Below are 24,126 nucleotides of genomic sequence, written 5' to 3' on the forward strand. Positions count from 1 at the left end.
TATAAGGAAGATATGCAACTGGTAATGTTTTCATAATAGACGTTTGAAAATAGCCCATTTTTCACAAGAGACACCAGGATTGTGAAAAATGCTGATTCAGAGAAAACTATTTCTCAGGCTTATATAAACAGGATAGAAGAGAATCTGCAATCATTTTGTAGCTAGAAAATCTTGAAAAAGTTGATGCATAAGCAAACAGTCTTCCATGAAACACATCTCAATTCACCAAGTCAAACATCGGAGTTTTGATTCTCTTTGTATTAATTTTTAACTCTTGTTGAAAATAACATTGGTAGGCATGCATACAGAACACAAGACAGCTAAAGGATTTCTAAGAAGTTAAAAACAAGATCTGAAGTAAGGTAACAGCATCGCTGAGTACAGTCATTATGGCACAGAAAGGATGCCTAGGGAGGCAGCACATTTTAGCAAGTCTCCAACTCCTGGCCTGGGTTCTGCAAATAGTCGATGAACCTTTTATCTGTTCCCACTACACAATTGATGAGTAGTTACATTTTCACACAGTGGATCTCCAAGTGCTCTCACAAATTCAGATTTGCTGGAGAGCGAAGACAGCAGCTGAGCAGAGCTCGTCCTGAACTCGCTGCCCACCTCGAGGGCAGCCCATCAACTCCCAGACAAAACACTGCAGATGCACCCAAGCAGTCCCCTGCATTTACACCACGGAAACATCTGCCCCGAGTAGGAGGGGATAAGAATAATCAGAAATCCTGATTAAGAAAAAACCCCAACTCTTGGAAGTAGCTTACGAGCACCTAGATTATTAGGCCCCTCAGGCTTTATTTTTAGCGATGCCAAATGCAGGCTACGCTCCAACCTTGCAGCAACTCCGACAGGGCAGGCGGTCCGCTGTTTTCCTGGAGGTTCGCGCTCGAGCTCGTTTCCGCCTTTTAAGTCCAGAAAATGGCGTGGGCAGGCTTGGGAGTTTCAACAGGGACAAGATCCAGCTAGTCAGCAAGATGAAGTCACCAAATTAATTTAGTTTTGACCCATCTGGGATTCCTCCCTCCCCCTCGTCCTCCCCAACGTGTATACGTTCAGAGGTGAAAGGCTAAAGTAACACACCAATTTACTCCAAGCATAACGTAATGTCAAATGAGATTTTGTAATACTATACAGCCCTCCTCAGAGGGGGCCGAAGCGGGCTCCAAGCGCCTCACATACTTGCTAAGAGCCAAGTATGCACAGCTCCGCGAAGCCGTGACTCAGCAGGAGAAGGGAACAGGACAGCCAGGGACTGCAAAAGAGTCTGGGAAGAAGAGAAAAGGGGAAGATTACACAAACAGAAATGCAATGATTTCTTCCTCAGTTTCCTCACAGGCGACTGCAGCACACTTAATAAAACCTGCTTATTCACGGCATGTGAAGTTTCACCTGGGAGCACTCTAGACGGCGTCTCACGGGAACAGTCTTGTGCTAGCTAGAGATGGACTACAATAAATCTTTTCCGCCCTCAAATTCTGTAACGTGATCGTGCTGGAGAGAACGAGGACCCTGTCATGGATCAACCGTTATCTCTTATGGTACAAAAGAACACAGATGCATCCAACTTTCATGTATCACAACGTTTCTTCTGCCCTTAATAATGCATCTTGCTGCAACCGTGGCAAGCGACCATGGCAGAAAGGTGATGACACTGAGCGGGGGTAAAGACAAGACAACATTTATTTTAAGCCACTTTTACCCTGCAGTTGTAAACAAGTATGTGACAGCAAATGAAGCAACATGCAACCATGCTGGTTGCTTTCACTGATGCAGCACTCCTTGAAACACTACCTTTTTTTCACTGCATAAAAGCTTGGGCTCTAGCACGGCTGTCCTGGGTTCCCATTTCTACTGCGGCTCTGCGGACATTTGGGGTTCAAAGGGCAATTGCCAGGCAAAACCCAGCTTTCTGCTGGGTGTGCAAGGCACTCAGTAGGCAAGTTTCTAGGACTCATGCTATAGAAGACAGCCACGAGCTGAACGATGGGTCCCGCCAGCTCTACCTCCTCACACTGCTGTGCCAGCACGCTAAATGCCTTTTAGTAGCTTGTGCGTTCAACATCTCTTTCTCTCTCTTTTCCCTCCCACCATCCCTGATGAAGTCTAGATTAAAAATGTCTGTTTTGACACCAAGTTTGTTGAAACAGGCCCAAATAAATACCTCTATCTTTGGGTCATACCAATTCCCTACAGATCATTATTAATATTACAAAGATTTCCAGTGTTAATGTTCCATGACAATTTTGCTTTTGGACACCAAAGTAGTGTTCACTTCCTCCTCCGTTTTCAGGACTTAATACTACAACAGCCAAAGAGACACTCTGCAATTATTCTGGTACTCAAGATATCTCCAGCTGATGACCTGCACTTAAGAATTACTCTTATTAAGGACTATTCAGAATATGAGACGTTCCAGTTGCTTGGAATAGCAGTTCAAAGTGGAACTCTAAATTCATTTTAGAGAAACTAAAACTACTATTCACTAATTCTTCACAGAGTAAATTGCCCTCTATAAATGTTAGCTCAATCATGTGTGATTTATGTAACATACTATTCTTGCTGTGTGCCAGTAACCACAAACTTATTTTACCACTGTTGCCCTACCAATGCAATTGCTGAGACTACCAGTATCAAGCAAAGCTTCTTCAAAACTGTGTTGGTCTTTGAGGGTCCATGCAGTGTTCTTGTTTTTAGTTTTAAAAGTCTCCTTCCCCTATTTAAAGGGGAAGCTTTATTTCCCCCCAAGCTTTATTTTCTCAAATAATGTTTTTTAGATGGTGCTTACTGCTTTGGTGCAATCGGAGCTGTAAGAACAGGCTTACTGGCAGTTACAACAGTCTTTATCTCGGAGCTCTGGTAAAGCCCTGCACCTTAAGCTAAGAGAAGCATGGATGTCCTGTTTAATAGGATTTGGCCTCCTTTCATGGAATATCTTGAGGTCAATTCCTAAAGTATATTGCTTCCAGCTGGCAAACAGCAATATTAGCAAGTTCAACTCCCACAGTAAACATGGAGGGGGAAAAAAGTTGATTGTATGAGTTACCTGCTAACTATGTATAATTGCAGTTAGAACGTAATAACCTATGCTATAATGTGAATATTTGTTTAGTTTTTCCAGCCCTCACAATGTTGGTGTGGGTCATGTGAGAAGACAGTTTCACACCACTCCCTGTAAAAGTAGGTCAAACTAAGCACACATCTGATACAGTTTAAGAGCTGTGCCTATAGCCAAGCTTTCTGCAGATTAAACGTATCAATAACATCAGTATTTTCCTCAGGAAAACAGATACGTACAATTTATTAAAAGCTGAGAGTGTGATTCATCAGGTTTTAGCTTCAAAACGTAATCCTTAATTGCAATGTACATAATAAACTGATTACATAGCAGAACTATTCTTCTGCTCTTCCCTATAACTTCTCTATAACCTTTGGTCATTCCTGGGTACTGCACTGTGAAAGAAGCTCCCAGTGATGCACAGAATGCAATATTAAGTAATTAATGCACTGAGGCAGCAGTAGAAATATAACATTGGCAAGACTTAAGTTAGCAAACAGTTCAGCCTGATGTATGTCTAGAAATTGTATCTTGAGTTTTTTAAATCCAAAACTGAGACCGTATATATACACTTTCAACTTGTAACTTTGAACACAGGATGATCTCATCCTGGTGCCAATAATAAATTAGTTGCCATATAATTTTCCTTCCAGTTTTGAAATGACCAACTTGCTGACTCTGTTTTTGTGTGCCATGTTTTAAACTTGGGGTGGTAGGGAGAGGAGGTTCACATTTATTTTAGTTACAGAATCAAATCACAAAGTAATTTAGGTCTGCAGGAAATTCCAGAGGTCATCTGGTCCAACCTCCCGCTCAAAGCTGAGCCAACAGAGAAGACAGCTGAAGGTCTCACCTAGCTGAGTTCTGAGTATCTCCTGGGATAGAGATTCCACAGCCTCTCTGGGCAGCATCTTCCAGTTCCCACTGTGGAAACGCTTTTCCCAATATTTAATTGGAATTTCCATTGTTGCAGCTAATATCCGCTGCATCTCTCTGTGCACCTCTGACGAGCATCTGGCTGTCTTCTCACTACCCTCACATCAGATGGTTAAACTGAAATGAGATTCCCCCTCCCCTGAGAAGCAGCTCAGGTGCTCCAGGTTCCAGACCCTTTTGGTGGCCTTCCGCTGAACTTGCTCCAGTACATCACCACCTTTCTCTATTTGAAGAGGCCAAAAATACACACAGTGCTCCAGATACACCCCCAAAGTACCAACTAGAGGGGAATAATCGCTTCCCTAGAGCTGCAGGCTACCCACTTGTCAACGCAGCCCAGTATGGGATTGGCCTTCTTCACTTTGAGGGCATGCTGCTGACTCATGTTCAACCTGTTCGACAGGACCACTAGGTCCATACTGTATAGCACTTCAGTAACTAGTTGAGAGGTAGTGCTTAAGGTGGTACCACAATCTATCACGTGTAGGGTGATAAACCTCATCCCACAAAAAAGTAGGGTGATAAACCTCACCCCACAAAAAAACAAGATGGTTTAAGACACAAGGCAATTCTATGGCATGCCAGCTGCTAAAACTCATTTCTCATTTGCGGAACACAGATCCAAAATGTACACTGGAGATCCCATCTTTGGCAGACAGAAACATATATGTAAATTCCTTATGCCTCCTCAAGTTTGACAAGTAGCACAAAAGGCATGTGTTGACTGAAAACAATGTTTTCAAATCCTGATTTACAGTCCACATCTGAAGTAACATTCTGAGGAAAAACATCTCAAAATGTTAGCGTGGGCAAAGAGTGATATGGACCCCAAATAATGTTTCAATAAAATATAAATTAACCCTATTCTGCATAACAAAGTTTTCAACAGAGCAGCTGTTTATATGTGAATGTTGTCCTTTTACAAAACGTATCCCTTTTATTCAACCAATTACCTTTTCACTGCCTCCACGTTCTCAGCACACACACATTTCAGTCTTTCTGAATGTGAAAGTTCCCAGGGGACTTTCACATCACTAGGGTATATACTCCACTCTCACACAAACTGCTACACACAGATTCTGTAAGTCATGATTTGTGTAACATTGAATACACGAATAAAGCAAATCCATATTTTGCCTTAAATATTTTAGTGCTTCCTATTCACGGTATTACTAGACCAGCTCCACAGAGATGAATCTTACAAAGTTAAGCGTAACAGCCATGCAAAATTTGCCTAAAATTAATTTTCATTCCCCCCAAATTGTTTAATACATATTGCCAGCAAGCCATTCTGAGAATCAACACTGCATTCCACAGTGACAAGCAAGAATTTGCATTCAAGTGCATCTCTGAATAATTACAGCTGTTTGGGGTAGGGGGTTTGTATAGTACTAAGAAACCCTGCGGTACAAGGGATGTTCACTTAAGTTACTCTTAAATGACAAAATTGAAGCCCACTAAAATGAGGCCTCCATAGCCTTTCTAACTACCTTTGAGAGTTCCAAAATGCCAAGAAACATATTAAAAATTAAATTTCTCAAGCTCTGCCAAAAATATATATACAAGCATATGAAAAAAAACAGGAACAAACACCATTCCTTTACCATCTTCCATTACAGCAAAATGTGCTGTTCATTATTCTAGCTGTCAACTGCCATGTTGGTGAAAAAGTGCAAAGCAGAAATCCCCAAAATTCCAAAATGAGATTTTTTTTCAGTTTACAATATCTTTTTAAATTACGATTCTAGATCACTACATGTTTCTGTTTAAATTCATAAGAACTCGGTCCAACGCTCTCCAGTGCTTCTGTCCTTGTCCTTCTATCCATGCAGGATCCCAATTCATATGCTTCATCTTCTCTTATCTCATCCATATTTGAAAATCCCTTCCCGCCCCCAGTCAACAGAAGAAAGAGATGCAATATGGACATAAGCGAGGCTAGAATATCAAGACCACAACCTGCAAGGGATATTCCTCTCCAGGCAGAACAACTTGGCACAGATGTAGGATTTCCTACGGAAGCTACATCCTTACAACTCTACACACTGATTAATGTTTACATTTCCTGTTTGGACAGCATAGCAAAAAATAGATTCAATACAAAAGCACAATTCAATAAGCATAGAGCTTTATGTAAAATGAAAAATCATTTGCAAGTGGTTAAGCCAAGACATTTAATGGGTATGTTTTCAGTATATAGAGCCTTCTCTATCAAATATTTAGTACTTTTACATACCACTAGGAAACTAAAAAAGCTTCTGTCAAAATATTACAGGCAGATTTTCATTTTCAATTAATATATGTTAACACGAGCACAACAGAACTGTTCTAAAAATAAAAAAGCCATCACTTAAAAAAGTTAAATAGATGTTCAGTAAACTTTTACAGACAATATTCCCCTTCCATCTAATTATAATGAAACAATATGAAGAAGCTTTATTGGTGGCTCAGGCAGCAGAGATCTGAGCATGGCAAGACTCAAACAGTTATTCAGTGTTAAGCTAACGCAATCCATGCACAGAAGGACCACGGATGTTTTTCCTTTATGTTTTGTGCTTCTGAAAACGGTGGCAAGCGATCTGTACCCCTAACTGGGGATCCGGCTTCAGCAAGCGCGTAGCATGCAAATATTCTTACGCTGTCTCCAGTGCAGCCCTATTCTCACTGCTGTCACCACTGTTATTCCAAGCTACAGCCTTCATGCCATCCCGTTCAGTGGTTTGTGTGATTGAGAACAGATGTGGTGGGACCACTCGTTTTCAATTATCAAACAAAGGCTGAAAGTTGCATCTCCAAAATGAAAAGCTGGCACATGCTTTATCTGCTTCCTTACCAAGCCTCTGCTATAATCATCTTTGGGCACAAGGAAGGCAAAAAGGCTGTCAAATTAAACTAACCTCCCCTGCCCCCTCCCACAGCCCCAAAACAAAAGCTTCTGAAGGTATTTTTAAAATGTCACTTATTCAGATGCAAAGGCCTCAAATGCAGATTACTACACTTGTTTTATTCTACTGCCCCTCAAAAGCAATTTTGCACCTTGAAAGGTTACTCCAGGGATTCTACCTGGGTGTAGTCTAGCCTATCTGCAAAGAGATAGTTGGGTCTCATTTTAACTAGCTGTTCATGCAGTAAAGGAATAACCCACAGAAATAGCTTTAATCAGGCTACCTTGGTCCATAGCCTCACTTCCAAATTAACTTCCTTCACACAGGTTCCATTATGCAGTATTTTTCTGTACCTGCCTTCCAGGGATTGAAGAAACTAGATTCAAATCAAAATACCTACTTCTAAAAAAGGCAGAATCAAGTTCACTTCCGTCACATGCTAAACCTATCCCTTCTTTTGGCAGCACGCAGGAAATACACCGGCGCTACTACACAGCTCAACAAGGTAGTTAAAAACCCTACGAAACAGAACCCAAACTCCCACCTACAGGATGCTTCAGAAACCCACAGAGTTCGGGTGCAACTCTGATCTACTCCGACTTCTTTGGTGAGAGCACTTGGGTACAAGCTGAAAAGATGGGGGTATCTGAAAGTCAGGTTCACTTCTTAACATGAACCGGGTCACTTGTGTGGCACTTTGTTTTCCCTTCTCCATCCACCTCCTTATAAAGTTATCTTTCTCTCTTAGTTTCTGATTTTTTTTTTGGGGGGGGGGGGGGGGGGGAAGGAAAGAAGGTAACAACACCTCCAACCCCCAATACTGTGCACTTGCTTTCTTTGAGGAGAATTTAAATCTAGATTAAAAGAGGTAGCCCACTAATGCAGATACAAAACATGTAAGCATCAAACTGCCAAAGTGGTACTGAACAGACACGGTCATCCTCATAACCATCTGAAATATTTACTCACGTTCACATGTGATTCTCAGTTATCTATAAACAGTTTCACATTGTACTCTGAGCTCCTTTTTGAGAGCTGGACCTGTCCAGCACACAGCACTCACCAAAACAGTTCTCCCAAGGCAGAGAACTCCATAATCAGAAAACAAGATTAAGGAAAAGCAGCAGTGGCAGCAGAGACAGGAAGCCAGCTTTATGAAAGTGAAAGAAGAGAAAATAGAAGGTACCTAAGCTCACAGGAAACCAGGGAAGATTTCTGCATGATACTGCTTATGCTGGCAGGTAGTTGCTTGCTGTAAGTCATCAGGATAGTTTCCTCTTGGATAGCGAGCAACTATGATGTTGCATTCCAGATGCTCGAAAGACAAGGGGATTATCACAAATGCCACTTTTAGAAAAACTCGAGCCAAATTTATGGGGTGTGATTTCTATAAACATTTATTATTGCCTTTCTCTTCCTTCCACGGAAGTCTAGAGTAAAGTTCCCATAACCTGCAATAGGAGCAGTTAGGCGAACAGCCAGCATGTCTGGAAATGGTGTTTAAATTACTGATGTATTTAGTAGCATTTGCTTTGACTAGCATTTACCATTTTACAGGATGAAGATGGTCATGCCTGTCAATATTATGAAATGAGAAAACAACTCACTGCATTTATTCAGCATCTTTTCCCCTGTCTCATCAAGAAAGGTTTGGGCCTTAATCCATTATTTTTTTATCAGCATAATTGGCCTTATTGATTTCAATGGAATTACCTACTTACTATATTCAATGGAACTTAATTTTGGAGTAAGATATGCCTTCTGTCCAAAGTAAGGTAAAGCAATAAATCTGTCTTTGTACCTCGAGTAAGGTTTCACAGCTCTACATGTATGGAAGAAACAGGCTTGCTACAAACTAAAGTAGGAGCAGTCCTGCACAACATTTCCTATGAAGCATGCACAGTGTGAAGCCCAGCGGTGCCCTCTGACTCCTTAGGAGCCAGGAAGGCAAGGACCAAAACAGATTTTTATATAACAGAAATCTAGACTTCCAGTGTGGAAGCTATCAACTCATACTGCAGCAAAATGCAGCCAGATATACTTTGTAATACACTGCAGCTTATTTCAGTAGTGGATGAGGAAATCATCATTTCCGCTCAACTTTCATTATTATGCACAGCACGCTCACACATCAGCAGCTTAAACAATGGCTTCTAAAAGGGAGAAGACACTTAGAAGAAAAATATTTCAACAGATACCCATTAGAAACTATATACTCATGGATACAAAAGGGTATTTTTAGTTTGTTTTTTGTTTTATAAATTGAATATATAAGGCCAAAACTTAATAAATGGAAAAATAATTGAGAAACTAAGAAAAAAAATCTCTCTTGAAAGTTCTGGGTATAAAACTAAATATAGCTAGTTTGCAAAGGACCAGTTAAAACCAATTTTCTAGCAGCATGTGGATAAAGAAAAAGTTAGGGGTCATAGCCTGCAAAAGAGGGTACAGTAGTTTTTCCCAGAGTATTTTAGGCTAGGTACACCATTCAAAACCTGAAATATTCAATCTTTTTGTCGGGCTAGCTTTAGAAAAAGAAAGATGAGCTTATCAACCACACAAAATGCCCAGACTGACCAAAAAACCCTGCCAACATGCCCTATTTACAAAATTCTCCACACAGCTGTTGATTTGGGTTTTGATTGAATTATTTCAGTCTTCTTTGAATATACAGTTGTGATGCTGTTCTCAGAAATGAGCCCAAATCTATTCTGGGGCAACAAAATGACACCTCACTTCAACCAAACTTCAAAGCTAGTCTAAGCTGAAAAGTCTGCAGCTGACATGTTTGAGTACTTCCTTTGGAAAACAAACAGCATTTTAACAGAGAAATATAGGTTTATTACAATTATTTATTGTCAAAGGTGATAGTCACATCTCCCTGTGACTAAATTTTATGCCAAAGTGCCTGGTTTCCATTTACCAGCTAAGTGAAGCTGGATGAGAAACTTAACACCCCAGGCCTGTATGTCCCAGTCTGCAAAATATAATACGTCCTTTGGAAGCCTCATGAAAACTATTTGTGGCTTTGTATACAGAGCACATGGTTGGGACTCGTGTGGTATAGGTTCAGTTCCCTGCTGTGTCCTCAACTTGGTCAGTAACTTAAGGCAATTCCTTTCATGTCAGCTTTCCAATCTGTAAAATGCTATAAACTTTACCCCCTTTTCAATCTGCTCCAAGCATTAGATATCTAGACTTTGACAGGAGCTGGGTATTTAAAAATAGTAAAGCTTTCTATTCAGATCTGAAAAGAGCTAAATTGGTAAAAACAGTTTATTCTGATCAACAATTATTTTGTGTAAAAAAATTTAAGAAATGGAGTATGTTAAATCAGAATGAGAAAGCATTCTGGATATTACGAGAAATTCAGTATTGGTGTTTCACCTCTTCATGTATAGTAGGCACAGTTACTTAAGAGCAAATCTGCAGTATGTTAAAAGTGTGCTGTGAGCTGAGTACGTACAGAAGCACGTCCCGTAAAACTGTGTCATATGGTAAAGTTGTATAGGTTGCTCTGAAAGCCTGCCTCAAAGTCTGTGTGGCACCAACATTGCAGCATGGCAGTAGGCATAGTAGTGCCCATCTGACAGAATGTCTTCATCTGTTATATGTAGTGATCTTCACTTCAACTCATCCTTAGCAAAGCCCAAACTAATCTAGTTATTAACGATTTGTATGAAAGTTAAAAGGACATTTTTTCTAGCATTAAGAAGAAGTTTTGCCACAGCTTTCACATATTTTCCTTAAGGTTCCCTTTCTGTTATGGCTGAAAAAAAAAACACTTCATAAAGTACTTAGAGCTACAGATGGAAACAAATTAAGTATCATTCTCCCCACTGGAGAAAGGGGGAACTGATAGAGTTGGGTACCGTGTTTCTGCAGAATTCTGTAAGCCTTCACAGGGAAAAGGGAACCTAAATCTGATTACTCAAATTAGTATTTTATTCACGCATTAAAGCTTTATTTCTTAGATACATTTAATTGGATTATTCATTTACTACTCTAAAATAACATGTAACATTAGCATTAGTAGTTCTGGATTCCATTATGTCCCCGCAGATAAACAATGCCCTGTGACACTGTGAGAAGTACTCATCTGGATGAAAGACTATTCAAATGCAGAGCAACTTCACGGTTTCTGGAAAACTGATATAATTATTTCTGGCACCATGTGCTTAACGCAGCAGTCAGGCAAAAAGTCTCTTCTAGTCATCACGCAGTGTGTAACGGGCAGAAGGTCAAGAAAACTGACTTGTTGACGGGTACAGAAACCACACGTAAACATGTGGCAAAAGCATAAGGGAGAATCCAACTCAAAGGTTTTCATAACCCTTCTGAAAAAAAAGATAGTAAAAAAGCAATCAGTAGCACCTAGGACACACATTAGGGTAACTGCAGATAGATGCATGGTAATTCAATTCAAATCAGCCTTCTATTTCTACTTAGCTGCATGACAGAAATACAGCCTTCCATGAAAGCAGAATCTTTTACTGCTCAGCAGAAATTCAGATCCGAGAAGTGAGAGCTCCAGTGTTTCTGCAAATAGGATTTGGTCTTCACAAAAGCTTTTTTTAAAAAAACAAGCCATCAGAAATTTGGTATTGCTAAATGTGTGCACTGGGTTTTCATTAAAGACAGTAGCAATAGATTCTGGGCAGGGGGGAACTAAATTTTGTGGTATTCAAACAAACCACACACTAAGATGTCACAAGTGTTTCACGATCACACGTACGGTCACGATCATAAGATCAGCAATGAGATTCACTACTAAAGGTTATTAGTGGTCAGCTATGCCAGTAGCAGCTACGTTACCCCTCAGCAGCAGCAAAAACACCGTGATTTTCTTCAGACAAACACGCTAAGTCATGCACATTTGTTTTGGCCTAACCGAGCATACAACTTGCCACTTCAGCCAGGCAGTCTGAAAACAGCATCATTTCCTGCTGCTCGAAAAATCAGCTTTAAGGGGCGTGTTCTCTGCAGAGGCTTCGCTCGCTGTCATCGAGGCAGCGTTTAAAATAACTGTGCACGAACGGGAGAGGGGCCACGGCCGCCCGCGCCCGCTCCCTTCGGGCCGCCCGCGGGCGGGCGGCGCACGGAACCGGCTGCGCGCCGAGCCACCCCTATCGAGCAGGGCAAACAATTTTAACGAGCTTATCTGCCCGAACACATTGTCAGATGCCTTAATGAAAAAAAAAAAAGGAAAAAAGGAAAAACAAAAAAACCAAACAAAAAGACGGCCCGAACGATGAATCCAAAAACGCTCATAACCGTGACAAAGGACATCCCTCCCCCTCCAAAAAAAAAAAAAAAATAATGCTCCCAAAATACGGATAAATAAGACGGCGCTGCCAACGGGGAGCGGCGCTCCGGCAGGCGCCGACCCCGCGGGGGCGGCCCGGCCCCGGCGCCCCCCGCGGCGCGGCTCTGCGCGGCTCTGCGCGGCTCTGCGCGGGTCTCCGCGGCGGCGGCCGCCTGCGCACCGCCATCCCCTGCCCCCTTCTCCCGCACGGCGCCGCCGCTGCCATCCGCAGCGAGGTGCTGCGGCTCTCTCCAGGGGGAGCTGGCCGGCCACGGTTTGCCATCATGCACACGCGTGTATTATTTTTTTAACATATAATCTGCATTTCCCCCATCAATAGGCGAGGCAGGAGGGGACCGCAAAGCGCTCTCCATCCGGACAATGCAAGCGCCGCTCCCCGCTGCATCCAGGCTGCCGGCGGCGCGGGGCCGGGCCGGGCCGGGCCGGGCCGGGCCGGGCCGGGGGGTGTCGGCGCCCGGCCCCGCGCCCCCCCGCGCCGCGCCGCGCCGCAGTGCCGCCCGCATACCTGTAGGAGCGCTCCCCCCGCACCGTGTGCTTCCTGAAGGGGATGATAGTCCCGTTATCCTGGATGATGTCGTTGTTGTTCTCGCCATTTGGGGACAGCGCTTGGGTCGGTCCAGGCATTGGCGCTCCCGCGGATCCCGCCGCCGCTCCCGCTGCGGAAGGTGGAGGCAGCCCGAGTCCGCCCGCGCCCCGCCGCGCCGCGCCGCGCCCGCACCGCCCAGCCCCGCCCAGCCCCGCTCCTGACGTCAGGCCCGGCCGGCGGCGCCCGCCACACGTGACCCCGCCCCTCACCATAGCAACCGCGTAACTCCGCGCCGCGCCGCCAGGCCGCGCCGCGCCGCCCGGAGCCGACGAGCGCCCCCCCACCCCGCCTCCGCCCGCTCCGGAGCGGGTACAGCGGGGCGGGGGGCGCCCTCGTGCCCGGCGGCCGCCGTGAGGCCCGGCCGCGACGACGGGGGAAGCCCCGGCCGCGGGCGCGGCGCGGTAAATCACCGCTCGCCATGTTCAGGCGGACAAAGCGCCGAGGAGAGGGGCACCCCCTCCACACACACACCCCGCAAGCTGCTGTACCGGCGGCGCCGGCGAGGCAACCGGCATCTTTTCTTTGACTCCGCCAGGTTGTTTGTACGTGCGCGGAGGAAGGTGGCACAGCAACGTGCCGTTTTCACCTCAAAGGAGGGTGAAGGGAAACAAAGGCGATTTATCTCCAGCCACCTCCTCACGACAGCGGCGGTCGTTATTTTACCCCTTATTTCTGAGACCAAGCCGGCGTACTTCGAGTATTGCTGCTCCGCAGCATCTCTCCTCCTCATACTCCAGCGCTATTTTGGGCTCAGGCTTTTGCAGTTAGCACGAAACAAGCCTCCACAACATGCCGCTCCATTACAATACCCAGATGGCAGCAGTATAATTCAAACATGAGAACAGCATGCAGCACCCTTCTTTCTGCTTTCAAGTGCCCGCGATAATCGCTATCTCCACTGCAAGGCTTGCCCTTGCTCTCCAGCTCGGCTGGCCACAGCTCCTGAGAGCAGGTTTTGTGTCGTAGCGTAGATACTAGGTGAACAAAAACGTACATGAATCTTGAGCGATCTTAAGGAACATGTCAGAAATCAGGCACTCCTAACAATAAAGAAATGTAAGAAGGTCTCAGTTCAGAGATACTGATTTTTCTTTCCCAAATCTGCAACTTAGCCTGGATTTCCCTTCCCTCTCCCAGCCAGCTCCAGGACATCTGAGTTACCAAGCTCTATTTCCACCCCTACAGCTTCACTGGAGGTTATAGTAAAACAAATGTTGGGCTGCATTGCGCATTTCCAGATTTCCCCTACTCTCACGCTTACACAGAGAAACCATTGGATGGCATGTCCTCCAAAACCTTGTTTGGGTCAAAGACAAAAAGGGGAAAAGCTGCCAATACAGTAACACCGGCCTGCTGGCTCTGCTAGTCCTATTAACATGGCCATTCACACAACTGCTAATCTCTTCCTCCCCTTCATTTCAAAGTGTTCCTTATCCCTCCCAGGCTATTTCCCTCTGCATACCTCTAGGTAGCTAAGATCTCTGCATATTTCTCCATGTCTAAATAGCAACGTCCTTCAAAATTTGAATTCAACCACAGAGCAAATTCTAGTCACCTCCTCAGAAGCATTTCTGCAATTTCATCGTGGTAAAATCTGCCACATCACAACAACAGAGCCAGACTCACATGTTTACATTTGAGAAAAACAAATGATCAAACTGTTTACAAATTGTCTTCTCTAAACCAGCAATAGCAAGAGCAAGGATGTCTCTGCATAGCTCTGTGTGACCTCAAGGGTGCTAAATGCAAAAGAGCAACAACCAATTGGAGAGATTTCCCAGCTTCTTCCTGTTCTTGAGGTGGGATGAGGGGAACATCTCAGAACCCAACTCTCTTTAAAAATGAGATTTAAAGTGATAGATCAAACTGAAGCAATAAGAGTATTTTTAATATATTAGCATGCACCTATGAGAACATTTTAATAAAATTCCCAATCTCAGACGTATTTTGATCAGAAAGTCTGATTCAGACTTTTTCTGCATAAAAGAAAATTGATGTTGCAAAATTTTAATGATCTTTTCTAAGCTTTCAGATCATTTAAATGGTGCTTTGGTAAAACTTAGTTTACGCAATTTTACCCATAATATAGGCTCTGAATTCACAGAGAAACAGGGAGGTGAATACAATCAATAAATAAACTAAAATTAGTCTGCCAGTTCACCACTGTCCTCTGAACATGAGCAGAAGAGCTTGTATTTATTGCTTCCCTCAGGTTTTCAAATATACTCAAAAAGAGAAATTTGCTTTCAGTATCCAAACTGTAGACACTTGCAGTTGGTATACTTTATTGAAAAATACTCCATTCATTTGGCAGTAGTAAACCCACAGGAGAAAGTTGCCTTTTTTTTTTTTTTTTTTTTTTTTTTTTTTTTTTTTTTCTCCCAAGAAGCAAGCAAATACATTCTGCTATAAAGGCCAGTAAGTATCTTGGTAACACTCAAGAGCAGGGAGAAGCCAGAAATGCTACACGGTGACAGAATATAAAAATAATCTATAGCAAGTCTTTAGCTGCCAGACATAGCCTTACCTGCTCTGCTAGGCAGTGAGCAGTAAAACATTCTGCTACCCTAACTTGTAAAAACATTTTTATTTCTTCAGCAGTGGCAAAGAACAGAAGCTTCTTTATTGAAGTCTCCAAAACTGTTTAAAACATGTACTGGCAAAGCTACAGCACGGAGCAGTGCGGGCGAGGACAGCACAGCAGCCTCACTTCAGACCCCTTACTGCCTTTGCATTAGGATTCCAGTTCAGAAAACACAGTTCTTCAAGTCCTGCCTCACCTTTATAAAAGCTGAACAGGCCTGGGCACTAGAAGTTTGGCTCAGAAAAACACACAGAAAGCACATATTTTTTCGGTTGATCTAGCACACCTTTGTGGGGCATGGAGTGCCATTTGGATTCCATACACAAGGCAGCCCTTCTGCTTATATCTCCATTTCTGAGCACTGTGTGGCCAACTGACACAACTCATTTTTTATGTCCACTAAGCTACTGTTTTGTCTTCCCACTGTCATTGTTCTGAGCAGAGGATTCTTAGATCTCAATCCAGTGACACAGAACAAGAAACAGGAACTTGTCACTATTATTAAATGACTGTGCATGACTTTATAGCTTTTATTTGCAATAGACATACAAATAGAAATGCAACTATAAGAATAAAGGTCAAGTCAGAATTGTGTAGATAAAATCTACTTACAGGAAGCTGAAAGTGGTTTTTACCACTGAAATGCAGTACTCACATGTGATACACAGCAAAAAAAGATCCAGGAAACCAATTAATGTATAAGGGTAGAATTAGAAAATCTGACCAAATAGATCTTCAAGCACAGAGAACCACAGAAGTGATGGCTGGAAGGGAACTAGGGAGACCGCCTAGCTCAATCTCCCACTTGGAGCAGGATCTTCACCAACATGAGATCAGTTCAAGTGTGGCTTGGTCTGGCTGAGTCTTGGAAACTTCCAAGGATGAAGATGCCACCACTTCTCTGGTCAGCCTGCTCCAGTGCTGCAACAGCCTGAATACCCTATTTCCCACCTAGTTTTGGCTACAAGGTAATCCCACACTTCCACTGCAAAATACAGATAGTCCTAGTTGTCATAAGGACAATCACCTTCCCACTCCCCTCCAAAAACCACCACACTGCACTAGCAGATACATTTTAATACTTAGATTTCTACCATGGTAAACCTGGCAGAGTGAACACCAGCGAGCATCACAACTACAATAGCCCAAAATATCATTTTCCGAAACATGGTTACTTCTTCCTCCTCAGAGCTTTCATTTTCAGTTCCTGTCTCATTACTCTTTCAGCCTCACTTACTGTAGTACAGAGGCCATGAAGCAGAGTTTGTAAAGCCTGAGGGTCAAATCCCTTAAAGACACCAAATGCTGTGTTAAAAAAACCTTACGCATGCTCAAGCCAAAATTTTAATCACAGAATAGTTAAGGTTGGAAGGGATCTCTGGAGATTGTCTGGTCTGATATTCTCCTCTCCTCCCCACCCCCCACCCCACTCAAGTAGGGTCACCTACTACAGGTCATCTTGAATATTTCCAAGGATGGGAACTCCACAACCTCTCTGGGCAACCTGTTCCAGTGCTCTGTCACTCTCACAGTGAAGAAACGTTTTCTTGTGTTTATGTAGAATTTCCTGTGTTTCACTTTGTGCCTGTTACCTCTCACTCTGTCACTGGGCACCACTGAGAAGAGTCTGGCTCTGTCTTCTTTACACTCTCCCTTCAGATATTTATATGCATTGATAAGATCCCCTGAGTTTTCTCTTCTCTAGACTGAACCCTCCCAGCTCTCTTAGCCTCTCCCCACATGACAGCTGGTGTCCTTTCATCATCACTGTGGCCCTTCACTGGACTCACTCCTGTAGGTCCAATGTACTTGTAGGTCTTGTACTGAAGAGCCCAGCACTGAACACAGCATTCCATGTGTGGCCTCATCTGCACTGAGGGGAAGAGTCATCTCCCTTGACCTGCTGGCAATGCTCTTCCTAATGCAGCCCAGGATACCACTGTTCTTCCTCAAGGAGGCATTGCTGGCTCATGGTCAGCTTGGTCTCCTGCAGGACCCCCAGAACCTTTCCTGCAAAGCTGATCTCCAGTCAGCTGTCACCCAGCCTGTATTGGTGCATGAGGTCATTCTTGCCCAGATGCAGGACTTTGCATTTCCTTTTGTTGAACTTCATGAGGTTCCTGTTGGCCCATTTCTCCAGCCTGTCAAGGTCTTTCTGAATAGCAGTACAATGATCTGGTGTCTCAGCCACTCCTTCTGGTTTTGTGTCATCTGTAAACACGCTGAGGGTGTATTCAGGTCCATCATCCACATCATTAAGATGTTAAATAGTAACCCTTTAGTATCAATGTCTAGGGGACACCACTAGTGACTGGTCTCCAGTTGGACTTTGCATCACAACCCCCTAAGCCTGGCAGTTCAGCCAATTTCCAGTCCACCTCACTGACCACTTATCTAGTCCATACTTCATCAGCTTGTCTATGAGAATGTTATCAGAGACAGGGTCAAAAATCAAATTTGACTTTGAGCTAACACTAAAATAAATTAGGAGTATTTTAATGCTGATAAGAAGTGACCAACGCACAGCATCTGAAATCAGGAGTGACAGCCACACTAGAAACTTCTGTCAATATAGTTGTCAGAAAAATTTTAAAAGTTTGTGACATCTACATGTGACACAGTCAAAGTACAAATACAATTAATGCTTGCAAAAATTTCCCACTACTTGTATAACATTTTTCTTGGATGGTAGTAGATCAGGAAAAATGCATTTAACACTAGAAAAACCAATGAGCATCTTTAGTATGACAGAAGTGCTATCATCTCCTGCTAATCAGCATATCACCTGACATCTCTGTTCACCTTCAAATTAGTAAAGGAAACTGAGCATAATACTTCTTGTACTGCGCTTATAATATGCCTCAGCTACAACTTTAAACCATAGCAAAACCCACTTAAGTGTAATCATTTTGGCCAATGTTCTTCACTTTTCAGTGGTGTCTCATGAATCCTTCTGTCACAAATGCAGTTTTTCCACTGGAAAAGCCTAATTTCAGGCAAACCGTTAGAAAGTAGCAACATCTTTTACAAAGCAGTAATCCTACCAATGTAGTCTCCTTTTCTAATAATTATTCTCATAGTCTAAATTAATGAGAAAGAGGGTTAACAGATTTCTGAAAAAACCCAACTGGCTTACACATGATGAAAAAAATTATCTTTTAGCATTCAAAAAGGTATTTTTATCTGAAACCTGTACAGAAACAAGTTCTCCCTGAAGGAATTAGCCAATACTGATTAGATTTGAAAAAAAGTGAGCAGGAAGAAGGCTTGGGAAGAGCTACAAAAGTTGCTCTAAGGCCTGGGCACATCTCAATTGTTCAGGTAAGCCCCGCTTCATTAAAGGTATGTAGACATGTATTTTATTCCCAGTGTGAGCAGTTTCAGTAAAGCGAATATAACCATGAGTATACCTAACGAGGCTGTGTCAAAAAGATTTCTTTTTCTTTCTGACAGCATAAAACCTGAATACAAGTTTCATTTAATAAGTAAAATCAGAAACCTTAGAAAATTTGGATTTCATGTCATCTAGTGGAGCTACAAATGAGATATCTGCAGCGCATATCTATTACAGAGTACTGTCTTGTGCCAAACTAACAAATTCACAGTTCTAATCTCTAATAACATATTACACAGAAATGTCCGTAAAGGAATTAGCAGCAGCTGACAAATCGTAGTAAGACAAGGAACATGTATCAGATATGATATAGTATATGACATGCTTCAGGTTAACCTGGGCTATGCAGAATAATTCACTTTTCATGTTTCACTGATGTATCATCAGTCTCACTGATTAGCCCGAAGGAAAGATGTGATATAACAACAGTGATATATAATTGCTTGGAGTGAAAATCCAAAACTAGAACATTAAAGATTCTAAGATTCTGTTTAAATAACACTGGATAAAATCTCCCACCTCCATCCTGTTACTTCATTCTATGCCTTAAATTTCAAGCTGTGTTGCATTTAAACTTACCATACCAAACAGAAAATGATAATTTTGTCAGGACAAAGAAACACTGCATGAATTTTATTAAAACAGCTACTTATCACTCCAGACATCCTGTAGATAAAGAATGAGCTTCCCACCCTTGGGGATTATAGTGTTGCCACTTTAGGCAAAGTCTTGATTATTTGCTCTCCCTGGGGAGATTGACAGAGAAAGAGAAAGAAAGAAAGGGCTGTCCCAATTACACAATGTGCATGGACCACATCCCTGTGAGGTATTTCAAGTCTATTTTTAAATATACGGGCATATTTATATTTCAAGGGTCATATTTTATATTTTAAGAAGCGTTCTGTGCCTATTAGGAGAAGTAAAAGAAGAGTTCAGATCTTTGTCAGCTAAGCAGTCTTGAAAATTTAGCCATAAACTGCAAATCTAGTCTGACCATTAGTGTATAAATTCCTCACTACAGAGAGTGATCTTGAAGAGCCACAGCCTGCGGGTATTTTTTTGTTAAAAGGGCAGCAGCTACCTTTTATAGTTACCGTAGAAATCAAACAGAAATCATAGGATTACTAGAGGATTAAAACATTGTCCACAGAAACAGAATTTTTCGTTCACAGAAACAAGATTTCAGAAGCCTTTAAGCAGTACAAATGTTTTAAAACAGTCATATACCATTAATATTATTCAAATAGTTAAAGTTATTAAATAGGTTTAGTGGGCATTGATTAAATCCAAAATTGTTACGCTTTAGCTAAATCCAGTTGCTTTAAAGGGGCGAAAAAAGCCTCTTACTTAGACAGGAGCATTCTTCAATATACACCAAAAAATACCATACTTAAGAACATTTCAGATATTTGGTGCAAACTTCTTATGTTTTATCCAACACTGCCTAGATAACAAAAAGCACTAATGACAGCAGGAAAAACCCAGTGAAGGATGGTTCCAAACAAGAAATTCTTACTTCCATTAACTCCAGATAAAACCAAAATTTTGAATTCTTTTAGTGTGTGTTACATTTGTCTTCAGTGATATCCACTGGGTTCTAGCCAAGTTTCAGGTACAGCTTGGGGAGCTGATTTCATGTGAAGACCAATAAACAGAGACCATAATCAATAAATGCTTGACATGACCATGCTGTCTCACTTTACCTTTAATACTGATTGAAAAGAACTGAGACAGGAGACTGACTCATGTCTCATTTATGCACACTTACATGGAGTTACTTGATTGGAGCTGTTCTAGATTTATAGTTAGTTCCATTTAAAGGGAGGCATTAAGTTTGAAACTAGTTTTCTCAATTTGTTTTGTCAGAATGCAGATGTAAACGTTGTATTAAGCGTAAGATCTAGATCAAAAGCATTAGAAAAATTCAGATAATCTGGGTAACGATAAAACCTTAATTAGATGTAAGTGAAATTAGATGTTCTAGAAAAGAAGGAGGTATTGGGGATTTTATACTTACTATATATGTGTGTGTGTGTGTGTGTGCATGCGCACACACACACACATAAATATACAGACACAGTTTCTATTAAAAAAAATGATTATTAGCATTTGTGTCCAGAGCTTCAGACATTCATATTATAAATACATTATAAACAAAACCAATCAAATCAATTATAAATAGTAATAGTGTGGAAGATTTAGGGAAGAGGAAAGAGTGAAGAAAGATCTATCATTTCTTTATATATTTTTCAACTGTTGAGGAAGCTTTGGCTTTCCTGGGGTTAAAGATAGATGGCTGAACAAAGGGAGGAAGAAATCCAATGCTTTATGCTATACCTTCTTGTGCTCTGCACTGGGAGTAACAGGAATACATTTTGATGGCATTTCAGTCTAATTTCATAAAAGCAGTACTGGGGAACTGAGGACTAACGAGCAGCTTTGCAAGACCGCTTACCAAGATTCTCTCTAGTGTGAGAATCTGATACGGCTACATCCAACACTCAAGTGATGCTGTATTGGTAGAGGATGATTTTCAACATTACTTGTTACATTGCTCGGCTGAAACTGGACTTGGCCTTGATATTATATACTAAGGGTTCAAAAAGAGCAAATAAAGATGCTCGGGACCAATGGTTCTCTGTTCATACTGTACAGCAAGCATTTTGAAGGTGGCAGTCATTTGATTTGCACACACTATTCAAGTAATTTAATCCTCCTCACAAATATCTGATACATGCATATAACATAAGGAAGAGAAGTTTAAATGCTGTGGAATGATTACTGGCTAAGGTCTGTTCAGCACACAGTGCTGCCCTTTGTCCAGCAGCAGCATTTACAGATCTTGAACATGAGAAGTTTGCTCAGGGGTTATAACCCACCGCAAGGAACACTACATTTGCCAAACTACCCAAGACATTCACCAGCGCTAAAGAGCACGTGAAAGCAATGCTTCCAGGAGATGGTCGATTAAGGCTTTGGATGCCTATTACTATATCAAAAATGCTTCAACTAGCTGATAGAAAGGGCTGGACCATTACAAATCAAAATGTGAAGGGGTTACTTCGTCCCAGGAAACTGTTAATTAGTTATCTGTCCTCCCACACCCAGCACAAAGCCAACATAAACATTATTACATACTCCAGCTAATGTGAAAGAAATATAGTGTATTCATGCTTGACTCTGATCAAAATTGTGCTGCCAAGTCATTCAGTAGTGCATAAATGTTTCAACAGTTGTAGAACCCTGGCCTAAGAATTCAGTGCCTTACTACAAAATATCCCGTAAATACTTTTCTCATGTTCCTGCAGTGTGTTACAAATCACAAAGAGAATGTCTAGTGTGTGTCCATCAAATTAGCAAATGCCAAGAAATCACACACAAATGGGTGTGCTTTTTTGTCTATTCCCCTCCCCCCTCCCACCCCATTGGGCCTTCATAGCATTTTACAAAAGCTAATCTCTGGCAGCTTTCCTCATTTTACAAACACCGAAACAGGGCAGATGTTATGATCAGCTTCCTCAAAACATACTCTCATAAATCTTGGCAAATTTCGCTTGCTTCACAACACTACTACATTGGGGCCAATCCTTTCTTTCACGGTTTCTCTTCCGATCAATATAGTCTTTCACCTCTGTTCACTTTCTATTCCCCAAACTAGCTCTGCAGCTAAGCAAATCCTATTCCCTTTCTCCATCACTCTGAGAGGGGTGTCTCCTGCCTTTTGTTGCAGGATTTCTCCCACTTTATAGGCTTCCCCCCCCCTGCTTCTGCCTCCTTCCTTTGTCAGGCGGAGCCCTTTGTATCGCTTGGGCAATTTCCACCCTCCTTCATCGGCCACCTGCAGAGAACCTTGCTCGGATCGGTGTCCTTCCCTCAGACAAGGCGCCTGGCGTACCGCTGCCCGGCTCACATACTGTCGTTCCTTAATTACGCTCCATTTTGTCTAGGCGAGAGGAATGTGCTGCAATCCTTGCCTGCCGAGGGACACGCACATTCACGTGCGGCCGGCCGGCCGGCGGGACACCTGTACTCAGGAGCTGCTGAACGCTGTCCGCAATTCACGCACTGGGTGACACATCGCCTCTATTAACATACTAAACAGCTGAAATCCCCGAGGCACTTTGGCACCTCTGAAAAAACAGGTGGCAAGGATTAGTTTGCGTTCATTGGAGGAATCCAGGAGTGCTTCCTCTTTTAGGCTAGAACTAATGCTTATTATACACACACAAATTTATCTTACCATTTTATTAGACTTGCTTTTATTTATTTCAGGCTCACTACAGGCCAAAAAGCAAGTATTTGAGTACCTGAGGCACTCTTTTTAATTTTTTTTTATACACATACTTCTTAACTTGCTGTTCATATTTAGATCTGTAACACATTTGCAAATAAGAGCAACTATGTGCAAATAGTAGAGCAAAGACTGACTTGCGAGCAAGCAACTGTTCTTCCAAGTACAACTTCATCACTAATTTACACAATCCCATTACTAATCTTAAACAAGTTTTAGTTTATTGTTTATTGATGGAAAATACAAACTTTTTCCAAAGGTAGCAGTTTTTATCCTCTTAGTCTTTATTAACAAAAATAATCTTCAGATGAACAAAAACTTTCACAGGCAGCTTCAACTGCAATGTTCCACTTAAGTTAGTACTCTGAAGAAAAAATAACAAAGATTTGCAAACTATGCCTGGAAACTTATCCCACTGACATGCATTTCTTAACAAAACTTTTGGAACCTGCTCTATTAGACCAAGTTTTTATGATTTCTTTTAGCCCTTTATTTGCCTAGCACTACAATTACTTTATTTAGATACTAATACAGAAAGCTTAACACTTCATAGTGATGCTTAAGCATCTTATGGAATCCTGAAATTCAAAATTAGCTAAAAAATCCCCTTGCCTGAGTATTAAGAGGCAAAACTAGCTGAACAGAAAGGTACTGTTGGCCTGCTTTAGTGGAAGATGCATCTATCTAGAAAAACATGTGCAGACACTAGGGGAAATAAGGAAACTGGAAAGCTTGTGAGCAATATGCAATAGTAAATTTCATTTTATAAAATTACAAATTAATGACTTTTTGTTTTAAAGATATACAGTAATTAAATTAACTTTACCAGATAACAGTGCTTTAAACTTGTGGGTCAAATGCAATATCAATTGAAATACTACAGAAATTTTTTGTTGTTTTAAATCTAACTGACAGGAGTAGATGAATATGTTATATTAAAACTCTTATATAAAACTCACATCTCTCCTCCAAAGGAGGGAGGGAGTACCATTAAAACTGTACATATCTCCGTTCAGAGCAGACAAGAGCATATAAAAAGTGCACGCATCTTACTGAAAAAATA

The 24,126-nt window shown here is 41.9% G+C and overlaps 1 protein-coding gene across 3 annotated transcripts in view; it reads right to left on the minus strand.

Annotated features, from left to right (window-relative positions):
• The window catches only part of MAPRE2 (microtubule associated protein RP/EB family member 2), a 105,886-nt gene that overhangs the window by 48,045 nt on the left and 33,715 nt on the right, over window positions 1–24,126 (minus strand). Inside the window, exon 1 of one of the 3 annotated variants that reach the window (XM_062570390.1) lies at window positions 12,714–12,916. The exons of 1 other annotated variant lie outside the window; for it this stretch is intronic. In XM_062570390.1, the coding sequence (XP_062426374.1) occupies window positions 12,714–12,832 (119 nt within the window). In that variant the 5' untranslated portion in view covers window positions 12,833–12,916. Of the gene's footprint in view, window positions 1–12,713; window positions 12,917–24,126 lie in introns of those variants that run through there. One more of the 3 variants, XM_062570392.1, reaches the window with a different exon arrangement.

Source organism: Rhea pennata, chromosome 2, assembly GCF_028389875.1.
Source record: "Rhea pennata isolate bPtePen1 chromosome 2, bPtePen1.pri, whole genome shotgun sequence".
Taxonomy (NCBI): domain Eukaryota; kingdom Metazoa; phylum Chordata; class Aves; order Rheiformes; family Rheidae; genus Rhea; species Rhea pennata.